At 48.1% G+C, this 16,777-nt stretch overlaps 1 protein-coding gene and 2 long non-coding RNA genes across 10 annotated transcripts; all 3 read left to right on the top strand.

The window, feature by feature from the left end:
• Positions 1 to 3,294: 3,294 nt before the first annotated feature.
• LOC125974890 (janus kinase and microtubule-interacting protein 3-like) lies at positions 3,295 to 9,612 on the top strand. 8 transcript variants are annotated; one of them, XM_068652038.1, is made up of 14 exons: positions 3,295 to 3,466; positions 3,638 to 4,685; positions 4,746 to 4,864; positions 5,731 to 5,801; positions 5,938 to 6,042; positions 6,186 to 6,299; positions 8,043 to 8,107; positions 8,321 to 8,383; positions 8,470 to 8,568; positions 8,654 to 8,752; positions 8,834 to 8,893; positions 9,008 to 9,073; positions 9,135 to 9,203; positions 9,281 to 9,610. In XM_068652038.1, exons 7-14 carry the CDS (start codon positions 8,048 to 8,050, stop codon positions 9,506 to 9,508), a joined length of 744 nt encoding a protein of 247 aa, XP_068508139.1. In that variant the 5' UTR covers positions 3,295 to 3,466; positions 3,638 to 4,685; positions 4,746 to 4,864; positions 5,731 to 5,801; positions 5,938 to 6,042; positions 6,186 to 6,299; positions 8,043 to 8,047; the 3' UTR covers positions 9,509 to 9,610. The 8 variants fall into 8 exon arrangements, with proteins under 8 accessions (XP_068508139.1, XP_068508145.1, XP_068508141.1 ...); XM_068652044.1 differs by having other exon boundaries at positions 3,638 to 4,864; positions 6,189 to 6,299; positions 8,046 to 8,107; positions 9,281 to 9,612; XM_068652040.1 differs by having other exon boundaries at positions 3,638 to 4,864; positions 8,046 to 8,107; positions 9,281 to 9,612.
• Positions 9,613 to 9,725: 113 nt separating this feature from the next.
• On the top strand, positions 9,726 to 10,525 carry LOC137840646 (uncharacterized). Its single transcript, XR_011087473.1, has 2 exons — positions 9,726 to 9,853; positions 10,223 to 10,525. It is a non-coding gene; the product is annotated as an uncharacterized lncRNA (long non-coding RNA).
• Positions 10,526 to 11,355: 830 nt separating this feature from the next.
• LOC137840584 (uncharacterized) lies at positions 11,356 to 13,888 on the top strand. The gene is made up of 4 exons (XR_011087331.1): positions 11,356 to 11,462; positions 11,640 to 11,810; positions 11,956 to 12,033; positions 13,536 to 13,888. It is a non-coding gene; the product is annotated as an uncharacterized lncRNA (long non-coding RNA).
• Positions 13,889 to 16,777: the final 2,889 nt, after the last annotated feature.

Genomic DNA, 16,777 nt, shown 5'->3' with positions numbered 1-16,777 from the left:
CACTGAACAACACCATGCCGCACTGAACAACACCATGCCGCACTGAACAACACCATGCCGCACTGAACAACACCATCCCGCACTGAACAACATTATGCCGCACTGAACAACATTATGCCGCACTGAACAACATTATGCCGCACTGAACAACATTATGCCGCACTGAAAAACACCATGCCGCACTGAACAACACCATGCCACAACACCATGCCGCACTGAACAACACCATGCCGCACTGAACAACACCATGCCGCACTGAACAACACCATGCCGCACTGAACAACACCATGCCGCACTGAACAGCACCATGCCGCACTGAACAACACCATGCCGCACTGAACAACACCATGCCGCACTGAACAACACCATGCCGCACTGAACAACACCATGCCCCACTGAACAACATTACGCCACACTGAACAACACCATGCCGCACTTAACAACACCATGCCGCACTGAACAACACCATGCCGCACTGAACAACACCATTCCGCACTGAACAACACCATGCTGCACTGAACAACACGACGCCGCACTGAACAACACCATGCCGCACTGAACAACACCATGCCGCACTGAACAACACCATGCCGCACTGAACAACACCATGCCGCACTGAACAACACCATGCCGCACTGAACAACACCATGCCGCACTGAACAACACCATCCCGCACTAAACAACACCATGCCGCACTGAACAACATTATGCCGCACTGAACAACATTATGCCGCACTGAACAACATTATGCCGCACTGAACAACATCATGTCGCACTGAACAACACCATGCCGCACTGAACAACACCATGCCGCACTGAACAACACCATCCCGCACTGAACAACACCATGCCGCACTGAACTACACCTTGCCGCACTGAACAACACCATGCCACAACACCATCCCGCACTAAACAACACCATGCCGCACTGAACAACATTATGCCCCACTGAACAACAATATACCGCACTGAACAACATTATGCCGCACTGAACAACATTATGCCGCACTGAACAACACCATGCCGCACTGAACAACATTATGCCGCACTGAACAACATTATGCCGCACTGAACACCATGCCGCACTGAACAACACCATGCCGCACTGAACAACACCATGCCGCACTGAACAACACCATGCCGCACTGAACAACACCATGCCGCACTGAACAACACCATGCCGCACTGAACAACACCATGCCGCACTGAACAACACCATCCCGCACTAAACAACACCATGCCGCACTGAACAACACCATGCCGCACTGAACAACACCATCCCGCACTGAACAACACCATGCCGCACTGAACAACACCATGCCGCACTGAACAACACCATGCCGCACTGAACAACACCATGCCGCACTGAACAACACCATGCCGCACTGAACAACACCATCCCGCACTGAACAACATTATGCCGCACTGAACAACATTATGCCGCACTGAACAACATTATGCCGCACTGAACAACATTATGCCGCACTGAACAACATCATGTCGCACTGAACAACACCATGCCGCACTGAACAACACCATGCCCCACTGAACAACATTACGCCGCACTGAACAATATTATGCCGCACTGAACAACACCATGCCGCACTGAACAACACCATGCCGCACTGAACAACACCATGCCGCACTGAACAACACCATGCCGCACTGAACAACACCATGCCGCACTGAACAACACCATCCCGCACTGAACAACACCATCCCGCACTGAACAACACCATGCCGCACTGAACAACACCATGCCGCACTGAACAACACCATGCCGCACTGAACAACACCATGCCGCACTGAACAACACCATGCCGCACTTAACAACACCATGCCGCACTGAACAACACCATGCCGCACTGAACAACAACATGCCGCACTGAACAACAACATGCCGCACTGAACAACAACATGCCGCACTGAACAACAACATGCCGCACTGAACAACACGACGCCGCACTGAACAACACTACGCCGCACAGAACAACACGACGCCGCACAGAATAACACAATACCGCACAGAACAACACCATGCCGCACAAACAGTTTTAGATAATATTACGTCGCAGTCATGCGACGCGGACATGACGTCAATAGGCGGAACTCATGGCAAAATTATAATCCGTGGGCGTGGCTTGCAACAGGAAGTAGGAAAGCGGCAATGCTGGCAAACAAGACACAGCGGTTAGTAACACGACGACTAACAAGACAAATATTTTTGTTTTCAGCTTGCAACTTGACCGTCTAGAGCGTACAAGGTAATTATAACTCATTGTTTTGAAAAATATGTTTTTTTGTTGGCCTGAAAAGCGAGGCAGTGTGGCATTTGGGAGGAACGTCGAACTCGGCGTCTGCTTCCAGCCACAGACGCCAAATTTCGACGATTATTTCGACTGGTCAACGTTTGTAAATTATTGCGTTGATTAAAAACTTTATTTAACTCTACTCTTAACTTTGCCGTTTCAGATATGCGGGTATTACACCGCGGAAATGACGTCAATGGGCTGAACTCTCGCCAAAATTCAAATCTGTGGGCGCAATGGCCTTGAGCGAGACAACGGATACAAACACGACGATTATCAACAGAAATATCTTTATTTTCTGCTTGCAAGTGGACCGTCTAGAGCGTACACGGTAAGTACAACTCATTGTGTTTAAAAAGATTTACGTTTGTGTAGTTTGCGTTGCGTTGTATCTGTGAATGTTGGTTGAGGCTAAATGTTAATGTTTAATTTCCTTCCTTTAGGTTCCACGGTGTTTGTTGGCTGTATGTTTTCCACTGCAAGAAGAGGCTCGTATCATTGACCAGCAGGAGCTACAATGGTGAGTACCCCTTTCGTCGTCCATTTATGTTAAACACTTCCTGTTTCATGTCTAACAGTACTCGATTTAACAAATAACCATAAATAAATACAGTGTGGGCAGTCAAGTTAACATATGTGATTATCCTGCCTAATATGTTTATCACAAATATGTCACTAATATGTTTATTTGTTTATCACAACACCTTTGGACCTTCAGCAATCGATTATTTCCCTTCATCTACATAGAGACAGAACGATGGTGTCTTAAACATCTCATTCATTTCACCAAATAACTTCACGCAGGTGGATAACGGCCGTCTCGGTCACGCTATGTTGCGTGATGCAGTTTTGAAGAACCAAATGCATTTATTCAATGAATAAGTCAAGCTAGATCTATGTTTATGATGTTGTACGTTACGGTACCGATTGAAGTTGAGTCCGAAGCCAGTGGAAAACAGCGCTGCGTTTGTGCTCTCCAGGTACAAATGTTGTGATCTCTGACTGACGACCGGGCGAGACTCGAGTAAGAGATGTCCAAACGAGCTCCGGCAGGGCGGGTCAAGGCGGAGCGAACGGACGCCTTTCAGGCCGCCAATGACGAGCTGAGAGCCAAACTGATGGACGTCCAGTTAGAACTTCAGCAGGAGAAGAACAAGGTGAAAACCTCAACAGACAGACACTGCCTTCCTCCCTGCCTGCTTCCCTGCCTGCCTCCCTGCCTGCCTACCTGCCTGCCTGCCTCCCTGCTTGCCTCCCTCCCGCCCTCCCTCCCTCCCTCCCAGTTTCCCCGATGTAGATTTGACATGCGTGTGCCATGACTGTGTCAGCCTACGTCAACAAATGCACCGAGGACGTCAGCACCACTAAGAATATCATCACCCGGGGCAACCAACGACCCTGGATGACTGAGGAGGTACGTCAAACGCTACGAGCGCGGAACTCTGCCTTCAAGTCTGGCGACAAGGAGACACTGAGGACAGCGAGAGCCAACTTGAACCGTGCCATCAGGGTAGCGAAGCGAGACCACAGTCGAAAAATTCAGGATCGTTTCCACGACGCCAACAACACCAGGAGTATGTGGCAAGGCATACGGGCGATTACAGACTACAACTCACCCTCCCCCCCCGGTGGGTGAAGTTGATGCTGACTTTCTAAATGGTCTAAATAACTTCTTTGGGAGGTTCGAGGCACTAAACGGCACTCCAGCAGTTAAAACTGTCCCCCATCAGGAAGAGGAGGTACTCTGCCTTGACTCCGCCGATGTGTTGAAGACCCTGAGGAGAGTCAACCCCCGTAAGGCCCCTGGCCCCGACAACATTCCTGGGCGTGTGTTCAGGGAATGTGCAAGTCAGCTGGCTGGGGTCATCACAGACATTTTTAACACCTCGCTGGGCCAAGCCACAGTGCCAGCGTGCTTTAAGACTGCCTCCATCATTCCGGTGCCGAAGAAACCTCAAATCACCTCATTTAATGATTACCGGCCTGTTGCACTGACTCCGGTCATGATGAAGTGCTTCGAAAGGCTGCTTAAAGATCACATCGTTTCCAGACTCCCCCCATTATTTGACCCGTTCCAGTTTGCCGACCGGCAAAACCGCTCCACAGATGTCTTTTATTGGGAGCCAAAGCCACGATTCCGTTCAAACCGATGCAAAAGGAATGGATACGTTCTGGCCCGCGTGTTGTGCGTCTTTCGCATCCCGCACTTCATGCTTGCAGCTTAAGCGACTGAGAGAAACAGAAAGCCAGTTTCTGCCACTCCTGTACAAAAACAAACGCCTGAGCAGGAAGAATGAAGAACTCTCACTGGTGCTGTGTGGCCTTGAAAACAAAGTGCGCTTTGTCACCCAGGAGAACGAGGAGATGGCAAGCTTGGTAAGTCGACGCGGACAACGGCGGCGTGCCAACGGAGTCCACTGCATTTGTGTTCCACAGAGAAGGCCTAGTTCGCTCAATGACCTGGAGCGCGGTTGCGGCCAGCAGGACGGTGAAATGGAGTTCCTTCAAGTTGTGGAGCAGCGGCACATCATCGACGACTTGTCCAAGGTCTTCAGGCAGGTGACTCGGTGCACGTACGGCAGCGCCGCGCTCGCTCGCTGTCGCCAGGAAACCTTTTCCGTCCAAAGCTTGGCCGGCGGCCGCCATCCAAAAAATTGGCCCCTTAAATTCCGACCTTTCAAGCAGGAGCATTGTGCGCACGCGTTTGAACACGCTTTAGACTTGTTTTGCCGTTTTCAGCAGCTCAAAGCTCCCGTTTTGTCAGCGCCTTTGCCACTCGCTGTGCGCTGAAAACGACGGACTCGCCCGGCTGCTCAGCCCGTCAACCATGAGCCGCGAGCGCGACGTCATTGTCCGTAGGCAGCTAGTGGCAAAATGCACCCTGTTAGAGTTGCGCTCGCTCCAACTTATTTTGCAAGAACCACACGGGAGACAAGTAAGTTCTTTTGGACACCTGCAGGTGGAGAGTCCATCCGTTGTACGAATGAAGTCTGACTCTCGGCTCCTGCACGAGCATTTTTATTAAGAGAAACAGGGTGGGTGTAAGAGTGGATTGAATAGAGAAAGCCCTTGACCTCTAGTCAAAACATAGCAAGGGATGTTTTACGACTTTGTGTAGGAAGGGATAAGCGATAGGGATAAATAAGGGATAAATAATATTATTTATTACAGGTTGCAGTCAAAGTCAAAGCAACATAATCATACGATAAAGATAATCTGGAAAACCCTGACACACCCTGTAGTTGTCACTTTTGGAAAAGACGAGCGTCCCTCCAATCATCGCCGGTGACGGGTTTTTCAGGCTCTGGAGACAGGAGCTCATGTCAGAAATGTCATCGTGAGTCGCGTTTGTTTCTGCGCCGGAGCCGTTCGTTCCCTTTGCATCCAAAGAATCTCAAAGGCGGATTGTTTGTGTCGACAGGAGAGAGATTTGCTGCTACGATACCGACGTCGAGAATCTCTGAGGAGGAACAAAGCGTGAGGTCCTGCAAGGTGAGTCTGTTTGTTTGCGGCTGCTTGGTGTTGCGCAAGATGAAATGGCCTTTTTCTCGCTATCGTTCCTCTCGTCGATTCATCGTGAGGTGTCGCTTCAGTTTGTTCAGAGAGATGTTTGCTTCCGCGCCCGCAGGTCATCGAAACATTTTACGGCTACGACGAAGACGTGTTGGTGGACTCGGACGGATCGTCCTTGTCTTTTCACACCGACAGAACCCCCGACACGGAACCCGAAGAGGTAGCCCGCCATTTCTGCCAGCGTATTGGCGCCAAACATTCCTCTTCAGCCTGGAATCGGACTCGTCTTTGCGTCGCGGGTGCTTTGTCGCCGGTCTGACTGATTCTGGTACTAGTGCTGTGTTGCATTGGTGTGTGCATGAGGAGGCGGAGCTTCGCTACCGCCAGCTGACGCAAGAATATCAAGCGCTGCAACGAGCCTACGCTCTGCTAGCCCAGACCAGCGGAGAGGACTACGACGCCGAGAAGGAGATCAAGGTGGCGCCCCTTACCGCAACCCCCGACCGGGTCGCAGCCTCCCCGTTCTCACCCAGCCTCGGGTGTTCTCTGGTCTGAAAGGAGGAGGAGGAGCCTCCCTCCTCCTCCTTTCAGACCAGAGAAAAGCTGATGGTAGTGTCAAACGCACCTCTTTCAATAAGGTGCCCCCGGCTTCCCGGTAACGGGTTTGTCTTAGCCGGGTTCGGAGATTCGTCCGTAATCTAACCACCCGAGTTAAATTAACTCCACCGGAATCAATCTAATTTCTGTACGACGCCAATCCCTCTCAAGTCACCCTAAGCTCGAGCCGAGTAACTCAATTCGAGGCAAGACTTCGAAGTGACCGCATCGTATTGATGGCTCCCCGCTAATGTTTGAAGTTCTTATTATGTTACGGATATTTTTAGATGTCTTTGTTAAGACCTCAGGGATTCGTTTGTATAGCGCACCCTAGCACTAGTTTTGCCGAAGTAAATGTTGATATGGGTCCGTTCTACTTGGTCGCTCAAGCAGCGAGCCGACCAACTTGTTTATTCGAAAGAGAATCGAATTAATAAAAGTGTGACAATAATAGCATTTAAGGAGAAAATTAATGCACTTTACGTTATTAATTCTAACTTCTTATATGTAGATCTAGCACTTAACTGTCGGAGTGCTTCACCCCACTTGATTGCTTTAAAAAGAATAACAACTTTCTTAAAACGAATAAAAATGTCTTACTCTATTTAGATTTGCCCAGTAATTAATTTGGAAGGCAAGTCTATTTTTCGATCGTGTCCTGTTTAACTTTTGACGCGGCCCGACAAAATTAAGAACTGGGCCGCGCCCGACGGACAATCGAAATACTTTTATCCTTCACCAACTCAAATGATCTATTTTAACCATCGTCGTTATTTTATTTAGAGGAAGTACATTTTCAAACGAATTCACTTTTGACGAAATTCACTCTTCCCTTAAATATCTACGAAAGTTATTTAATTCTCTAACATGTTCGGAGTTACTTTTTACGCGGCCCGTCAAAAGGGGAAACGGGCCTGCGCCCTTCAAATAATTAAATTACTTTCAGTTCTACACCAAACCGATAATCCGATTCAAACACTTCCGTTAATTTATTCAGACGAAGCAAACTTTCAAACGGATTGAAATTCACTCGTGTCTCAAATAACTACGAAAGTTATTCAATTCTCTAAAATTGTCTGATGCTACTTTTATTTATTACAGTCCTATGTTATACCATAATAACCCCCCGCACATTAATCAAATTGTCAAATCAACCCCGAACCATCGATTGTACATTCAGTACAAATCAGTGCACAACAAAGTAGATGAATATACACAACACATTTATTGAAGAAACATGAAATAGAATTACAAATCTTAATCACTCCAGAAACCGAACAATTTCACCCACTGATACCCGTGTTAATAAAATCATTCAATCCCAGAACAATTCGATTGCAAAACACAGTTCATGAAAGAGGGAATCAATTTTTAGCCAAGCAAAGAAATCAAAAAGTAAAAATCACATTTGTGCGTCCATGCGTGACTCACAATCCGACACCGTGTTCCTGTTTTATTTCTATTTTAACTTGCTTAGCTTATTTTGGCCCCTTTTTTGGTCTCATATTTTGGTCTGGCGCCATCTTTTGGACAAATTTGGAATTTCAGCTCTGCCAATTTATTCCTGTGAACAATCCATATTTTACCATTTGCACCATCTCTTCCCCCCATGTTACATGACAGTAGAAATGGGTCACTATCAAAGCAGAGTAGCAGATCTGGAGTCAGCGCTGAAGCAACAAGGACAGGTAAGCTTATCAATGAGCACACCTTTTTCTCAGACAAAATAGCTACATTCTTCAGTCACTCATTCGTCTGGCATTACTGGACCATCCCCCCCCCCCCTGAACGTGGCTGGGAAAATGCGGAGAAAAGCAAATGTCATTTTCCAGTCAACCAAAGAATTTGTGGATGAAAATGACACAACATTCCAAAGCTGTCCACGCGTTTGTCTCTTCTAGAATGTCAAGTGGGTGGAGGAGAAGCAGCTGCTGCGTCAGAGCAATCAGCAGTTGGCCGAAAAGGTGACGGAAAGAAAGGCGCTGGGCGGAGTCGCTTGGCGTCACACCCGTCCGGAAGCCCCGCAGATGAGGTCTGACTGTCTTTTCAGGTCAGGCGGATGGAGGCGGAAGAAGCGCGTCTGAAAGAGCACATCCAGGATATCCGAGACCAAAACGAACTCCTTGAGTTCCGCATCCTGGAGCTGGAGGTGGGAAGACTCGCACAAGTGTGTTGAGGCCAGAGATGTGACGGACGGACGGACGGACGGACGGATGCATGCCTCTGCCTTTCAGGAGAGGGAGTGGCGCTCCCCCGTCTTGAAGTTTCTGCAAGTCCGTTTCCCAGACGGCCTCAGCCCTTTGCAGATCTACTGCGAGGCCGACGGCGTGAGCGTACGTAAGGCGTCCCTCGCAACCCTAACCTTAACCTGAGGTCCCAGAACACCTTACATTGCTCCTTGCGCCTTTCCCCAGGACATCGTCATCAGTGATCTGATGAAGAAGCTGGACATCCTGGGCGATAACGCCGTAAGTGTATGTCGAACTCCTTATGTTCGCACTCCACGAGACTCGGCGGCTCAAATGTGACTTTTGGAAGGCTTTGCGCTGAAAGAACCTTGTTGACGCTGTGCCTTTGGGCTCTTGCAGAATCTCACCAACGAGGAGCAGGTGGTCGTGATTCACGCCAGGACCCTTCCCACCCTAGCCGAGAAGGTAACGCGCACGTCCACGCACGCTCTCGCATTCTGCTTATGTGACAGCAGCCTTTCCTCAGTGGTTAGAATACATCAAAGTGACCAAGTCAGCACTTCAACAGAAGATGTTGGACATTGAAAGTGAGAAGGTAGACAGACACGCGACATCAGCCAAGGGGAACTCGGGGCAATGTGCCCCAACAATTCTGACCTTGAGCTGTGCTAGGATATGTTCTGCAACCAGAAGGGCTACCTGGATGAAGAGTTGGACTTCAGGAAGCGTTCCATGGACCAGGCTCATAAGGTAAGCCGCCCTCAAATCTCCCGCCGGACCACTGATGGACGAGGATTGCGGCCCAGAGGATCATGGAGCTGGAGGCCATGTTGTACGAGGCGCTACCGCAGCGGGACTGCCCCGCCACGGACGGCGAAAAAGCCAGCCACGCTGGCGTGAATGACGTCCTGACGGCGGATCAGAGACAAGAGCTTAGGAGCGCCGTGGACCAATGGAAGCGAGCCCTGATGTGGGAGTTGAGGGAGCGCGACGCTTGCATCCTCCAAGAGAGAATGGATCTGCTGCACAGCGCGCAACAGGTAAGGGCCCAAAGTCAGCCCGGCACTTACTTGCACGCTTACTGGCTTTTGAAGGCTACTTTCCATTTGTCCGTCCTAGAGGAACAAAGAGCTGAAAGAATTCATCGAAGCTCAGAAGAGACAAATCAAACAATTGGAGGAGAAGTTTCTGTTTCTCTTTCTAGTCTTCTCCTTGGCCTTCATTCTGTGGCCCTAACACCAGCTGGTGAGTGAGCTCCAGCGGCACCGCACTCGACACCTCCGATACACTGCCAGCCGGTCTCAGACGTTGGCAGACGCTCCGATGCCGACGTATACCCCCCGCCACGGTGACAGAGGCACCGCGTCACACCGGCGCTCATCCAATCAGAAGGCAGGAAAGGCAAATTCACATGCAGGGCACTCTTGAACCAGAAGAGAGCGCCACAAAAAACGGTTGTTGCCCCAAACGCGCACTAAAAAGGGTCAGAATAACAAGAGTCCCACCGGCCAGCCGGGGCCACCCGTCCATCCATTTCTTCAGGGGGGGAAAAAATTGGAGTCACCGGTGAGTACATTTTGCATTTAGCTCTGCTTTTCTGCTTCTGTCTTCAAGTGTGTGGCATCCTGCGACCAAAGATTCAGCCAACCCCAAAGCGGTTGACCTCAACGTCCCACCACCATTCCTACCAGAGCAGGTGACGTGATGCTTTGGACATCCTTCCGGCTCAGATGCCCAAAAGTACTCTTTGCCACATCTGCGGCAATACGGTGTCTTTTCAAAGGTGCAAATAAATCCAGCGTGGGCGGAACACGCACGTCTTCGGTTTTTCCCGCTTTGTTTGTGTGACAGCTGTTGTGAAAATTTTACACAAATAAAGTTGTATAGTACAGGTTTGGCCAAGCCGCAACTCCTGAACCGCATGCGGCTCTTTTATGTTCATATCAACATTTGTGTGTGTGTGTGTGTGTGTGTGTGGGGGGGGGGGGGTTGTGCGTGTTGGCTTCACTTGAGTTCAATTTAGTATTTTCGTCAAAAGCGCATGTGGTGAAATTCCACAAAGTAGGATGGGCAAACACATTCCAGTAAACTATCAGTGTCAATTGGGCTCTCGAAATGGCAGGGAAAAGATGCACAGCAAAACGAAAATATGTAGATGAACACAGGACGTTTTTATCAGAGTGGGAAAGTTTCTATTTTTTGTTGAACGTGATGGCAAACCATTCTGCCTGATACGTCAGACCTCAGCGCATTTCAAAGATTCAAATCTTCAGCGCCATGCACTTCAGCTCACTCCATGCTAACATTGATCAGGCGTCGAACCCGCAACATCATGCTTAAGAGGTGGACATGCTAACCAGTGCGCCATTATGTCAACGCATAACAACTGTAAGAACTTCCGCCGGAATTCAAATCCGCGGGGAGAGTTAACTTGTTTAAAAGGGAGTGGGCAGAAGAATTATTTAATTTATTTAAATCTATTTGGAGTGTGCGCCATTATGTCAATGCATAACAACTGTAAGTCTACTAAACAAAACAGCGGTTGCTATATGACGTCTGCCACGTCGTGGTCACGTGACGCGGACGTGACGTCGACGCCTACTTTACATCCCACCGATCACAGGACCCCTCGGCTGCATAACCGCGCCCCTTTCCCAACCAATCGGATTTGCTATACGCGAAAACGACGCCAATGGGCGGGCTCCTCCGCCAGAATTTAAATCCGTGGGCGTGGCTCGCAACAGGAAGTAGGAAAATGGCGCTGTTGACAAAGACACAGCGGATGGTAACATACGACTAACGAGAGAAATATTTTTATTTTCTGCTTGCAACTGGACCGTCCAGAGCGTACACGGTAAGTACAACTCATCGTTTTTAAAAAGAAGTACTTTTGTTGCCCTGAAAAGCGAGTGAGTGTGGCGTTTGGGGGGAACGTCGAATTTCGACGATTCTTTCTGGTCAACGGTTGTAAATGATTGCGTTGATTAAAAAAGAAAACTTGATGTAACTCTACTTTTAACTGCCGTTTCAGATAAGCGGGTATTACGTCGCAGTCATGTGCCGCGGATATGACGTAATTGGCTGAACTTCCACCAAAATTCAAATCTGTTGGCGCGATGGCCGTGAGCCACTGAGCAACGACGAATATCAACAGAAATATCTTTATTTTCTGCTTGCAACTGGACCGTCTACAGCGTACACGGTAAGTAACACTCATTGTGTTTAAAGAGATTTACGTTTGTAATATCAACGTGTAGCTGAGGCGCTAGCAGAAGTGTAGCCGCGTTGCGTTGTACGTGTGAATATTGGTCCAGGCGAAATGTTAATGTTTAATTTCATTCCTTTAGGTTCCACGGTGTTTGTTGGCTGCAAGTTTTCCACTGCAAGAAGAGGCTCGTATCATTGACCAGGAGCGAGCTACAACGGTGAGTAGCCATAACATTTATGTTAAACACTTCCTATTTCATGTCTAACAGTACTTGATTTAACAAATAACCATAAATAAATACAGTGTGGGCACTGAAGTTAACATATGTGATTATACTGCCTAATCTGTCACCGAGTATATTGTTGCAAAGTAATATAAGATCCAAAGTTGTAATTCAGAATAGTTTTCAAAAGAAGGCCATTAGAATTATATACAAGTCTGATTACCCTGAACATAACAACAAGCTATTAATTAAATCACAAATTCTTCAATTCAAAGATTTGGTAGATTATCAGAATAATAATGTCTAACAGTAATTGATTTAACACATCACGATAAGTTAACATATGTGATTATACTGCCTAATCTGTTACAGAGTATGTTGTTGCCAAGTAATGTAGAATAGATCCAAAGTAGTAATCCAGAATAGTTTTGAAAAGGCCATTAGAATAATAAACAAATCTGATTACCTTGAACATAATAGTTAAGTGTTGAATATGTCCTATGAAGTCAAAATTTGGCACCATCATGTGGTGAAATTTGGATTTGCATCACATCCAATTTTGCCTGGGAACAAACAGATTAAATAAATCTTAGACTTAAATAAGCCACTCCTTCTCAAACAAGTAAACTCTGCCCATTTTGCGCAGTAGATGTTCTGTTAATATCTAGTATTTATACAAAGTCATAATTTAAATTGCTTTTAACCTTCATTCATCGCTTCAACCAACATTACTCGCTCTTATTACCAACTTGTATCGATTTAACTGAGCGTTTAATACTTCCTATCAGGTCTCAAGTCAAGATTTGGCAAAATACAATTTCAGCAAATCCAATTTTGCCAGGCAACAAAAAGAGATTAAATAAACTAAATAAGTCTTCTTCCCATTAAATAAATCAGAAAAGTCTGTCTTGCAACCAGTCCTCTTCAAACAAGTAAAGTCTGCCCGTTTTGTGCCGTAGATTTTGTGTCTATGCCTAGTATTTATACAAAATCATAATTTAAACGACTTCATTCCTTCATTCACTTTGGAAATTTGGAATTGCAGCAAATCGAATTTTGCCAGGGAACAAAAATAGATCAATTAAACTAAATAAGTCTTCTTCCCATTAAATAAATTAAAAAAGTCTGTCTTGTAACCAGTCCTTTTCAAACAAGTAAAGTCTGCCCATTTTGTGCCGTAGATTTTGTGTTTATGCCTAGTATTTATACAAAATCATAATTTAAAGGATTTCATTCCTTCATTCACTTTGGAAATTTGGAATTGCAGCACATCAAATTTTGCCTGGGAAGAAAAGTAGATTAAATAAATTTAATAAGTCTTACTACTTCCCAATAAATAAATTAAATACGTCTTACTTGTTCCCACTCCTTTTCAAAAAAGTAGTTTAAAACGAGGGCCCTTCACTCAACCTTTAACCTCAACACCGCACGTCACATTGTGTTGTATCTGTGAATGTTGGTTGTGGCCAAATGATAGTTTTCTTTCATTCGTTTAGGTTCCACGGTGTTTGTTGGCTATATGTTTTCCACTGTCAGAAGGATGAAAATACAAAGTACAACGCTTGGACGTGGGCGACGACGTCACCGGTGAGTCCTTCCTTCCTATTTATTTACCTTCTATGTGCTAGAGGCTAAGTGTTAGAAGCTAAGTGTTAGAGGCAACACAATACGAACAACTCAACACAATACGAACAACTCAACACAATATGAACAACTCAACACAATATGAACAACACAACAAAATACGAACAACACAACACAATACCAACAACACAATACAAACAACACAACACATAACGAACAACACAACACAATACGAACAACACAACGATACCGCACTGAACAACACGATACCGCACTGAACAACACGATACCGCACTGAACAACACGATACCGCACTGAACAACACGATGCCGCACTGAACAACACAATACCGCACTGAACAACACGATACCGCACTGAACAACACCATGCCGCACCGAACAACACCATGCCGCACCGAACAACACCATGCCGCACCGAACAACACCATGCCGCACTGAACAACACTATGCCGCACTGAACAACACCATGCCGCACTGAACAACACCATGCCGCACTGAACAACACCATGCCGCACTGAACAACACCATGCCGCACTGAACAACACCATGCCGCACTGAACAACACCATGCCGCACTGAACAACACCATGCCGCACTGAACAACACCATGCCGCACTGAACAACACCATCCCGCACTGAACAACACCATCCCGCACTGAACAACACCATCCCGCACTGAACAACACCATCCCGCACTGAACAACACCATGCCGCACTGAACAACACCATGCCGCACTGAACAACACAATGCCGCACTGAACAACACCATGCCGCACTGAACAACACCATGCCGCACTGAACAACACCATGCCGCACTGAACAACACCATGCCGCACTGAACAACACCATCCCGCACTGAACAACACCATGCCGCACTGAACAACATTATGCCCCACTGAACAACACCATGCCGCACTGAACAACACCATGCCCCACTGAACAACATTACGCCACACTGAACAACACCATGCCGCACTGAACAACACCATGCCGCACTGAACAACACCATGCCGCACTGAAGAACACCATTCCGCACTGAACAACACCATGCTGCACTGAACAACACGACGCCGCACTGAACAACACCATGCCGCACTGAACAACACCACGCCGCACTGAACAACACCATGCCGCACTGAACAACACCATGCCGCACTGAACAACACCATGCCGCACTGAACAACACGACGCCGCACTGAACAACACCATGCCGCACTGAACAACACCATGCCGCACTGAACAACACCATGCCGCACTGAACAACACCATGCCGCACTGAACAACACCATGCCGCACTGAACAACACCATGCCGCACTGAACAACACCATGCCAAACTGAACAACACCATCCCGCACTGAACAACACCATCCCGCACTGAACAACACCATCACGCACTGAACAACACCATGCCGCACTGAACAACACCATGCCGCACTGAACTACACCATGCCGCACTGAACTACACCATGCCGCACTGAACAACACCATGCCGCACTGAACAACACAATGCCGCACTGAACAACACCATGCCGCACTGAACAACACCATGCCGCACTGAACAACACCATTCCGCACTGAACAACACCATTCCGCACTGAACAACACCATGCCGCACTGAACAACACCATGCCGCACTGAACAACACCATGCCGCACTGAACAACACCATGCCGCACTGAACAACACCATGCCGCACTGAACAACACCATCCCGCACTGAACAACACCATGCCGCACTGAACAACATTATGCCCCACTGAACAACACCATGCCGCACTGAACAACACCATGCCCCACTGAACAACATTACGCCACACTGAACAACACCATGCCGCACTGAACAACACCATGCCGCACTGAACAACACCATGCCGCACTGAACAACACCATGCCGCACTGAACAACACCATTCCGCACTGAACAACACCATGCTGCACTGAACAACACGACGCCGCACTGAACAACACCATGCCGCACTGAACAACACCATGCCGCACTGAACAACACCATGCCGCACTGAACAACACCATGCCGCACTGAACAACACCATGCCGCACTGAACAACACCATGCCGCACTGAACAACACCATGCCGCACTGAACAACACCATGCCGCACTGAACAACACCATGCCGCACTGAACAACACCATGCCGCACTGAACAACACCATGCCGCACTGAACAACACCATGCAGCACTGAACAACATTATACCGCACTGAACAACATTATGCCGCACTGAACAACATTATGCCGCACTGAACAACACCATGCCGCACTGAACAACATTATGCCGCACTGAACAACACCATCCCGCACTGAACAACACCATCCCGCACTGAACAACACCATGCTGCACTGAACAACACCATGCCGCACTGAACAACACCATGCCGCACTGAACAACACCATGCCGCACTGAACAACACCATGCCGCACTGAACAACACCATGCCGCACTGAACAACACCATGCCGCACTGAACAAAACCATGCCGCACTGAACAACACCATCCCGCACTGAACAACATTATGCCGCACTGAACAACATTATGCCGCACTGAACAACATTATGCCGCACTGAACAACATTATGCCGCACTGAACAACATTATGCCGCACTGAAAAACACCATGCCGCACTGAACAACACCATGCCGCACTGAACAACACCATGCCGCACTGAACAACACCATGCCGCACTGAACAACACCATGCCGCACTGAACAACACCATGCCGCACTGAACAACACCATGCCGCACTGAACAGCACCATGCCGCACTGAACAGCACCATGCCGCACTGAACAACACCATGCCGCACTGAACAACACCATGCCGCACTGAACAACACCATGCCGCACTGAACAACACCATGCCCCACTGAACAACATTACGCCGCACTGAACAACACCATGCCGCACTTAACAACACCATGCCGCACTGAACAACACCATGCCGCACTGAACAACACCATTCCGCACTGAACACCATGCTGCACTGAACAACACGATGCCGCACTAAACAACACCATGCCGCACTGAACAACACCATGCCGCACTGAACAACATTATGCCGCACTGAACAACACCATGCCGCACTGAACAACACCATGCCGCACTGAACAACACCATCCCGCACTG

This window comes from Syngnathus scovelli, chromosome 9 (assembly GCF_024217435.2).
Source record: "Syngnathus scovelli strain Florida chromosome 9, RoL_Ssco_1.2, whole genome shotgun sequence".
Lineage (NCBI taxonomy): Eukaryota > Metazoa > Chordata > Actinopteri > Syngnathiformes > Syngnathidae > Syngnathus > Syngnathus scovelli.
The sequence above is the reverse complement of the archived record's forward strand: the minus strand, read 5'-3'. Positions and strand labels throughout refer to the sequence as shown.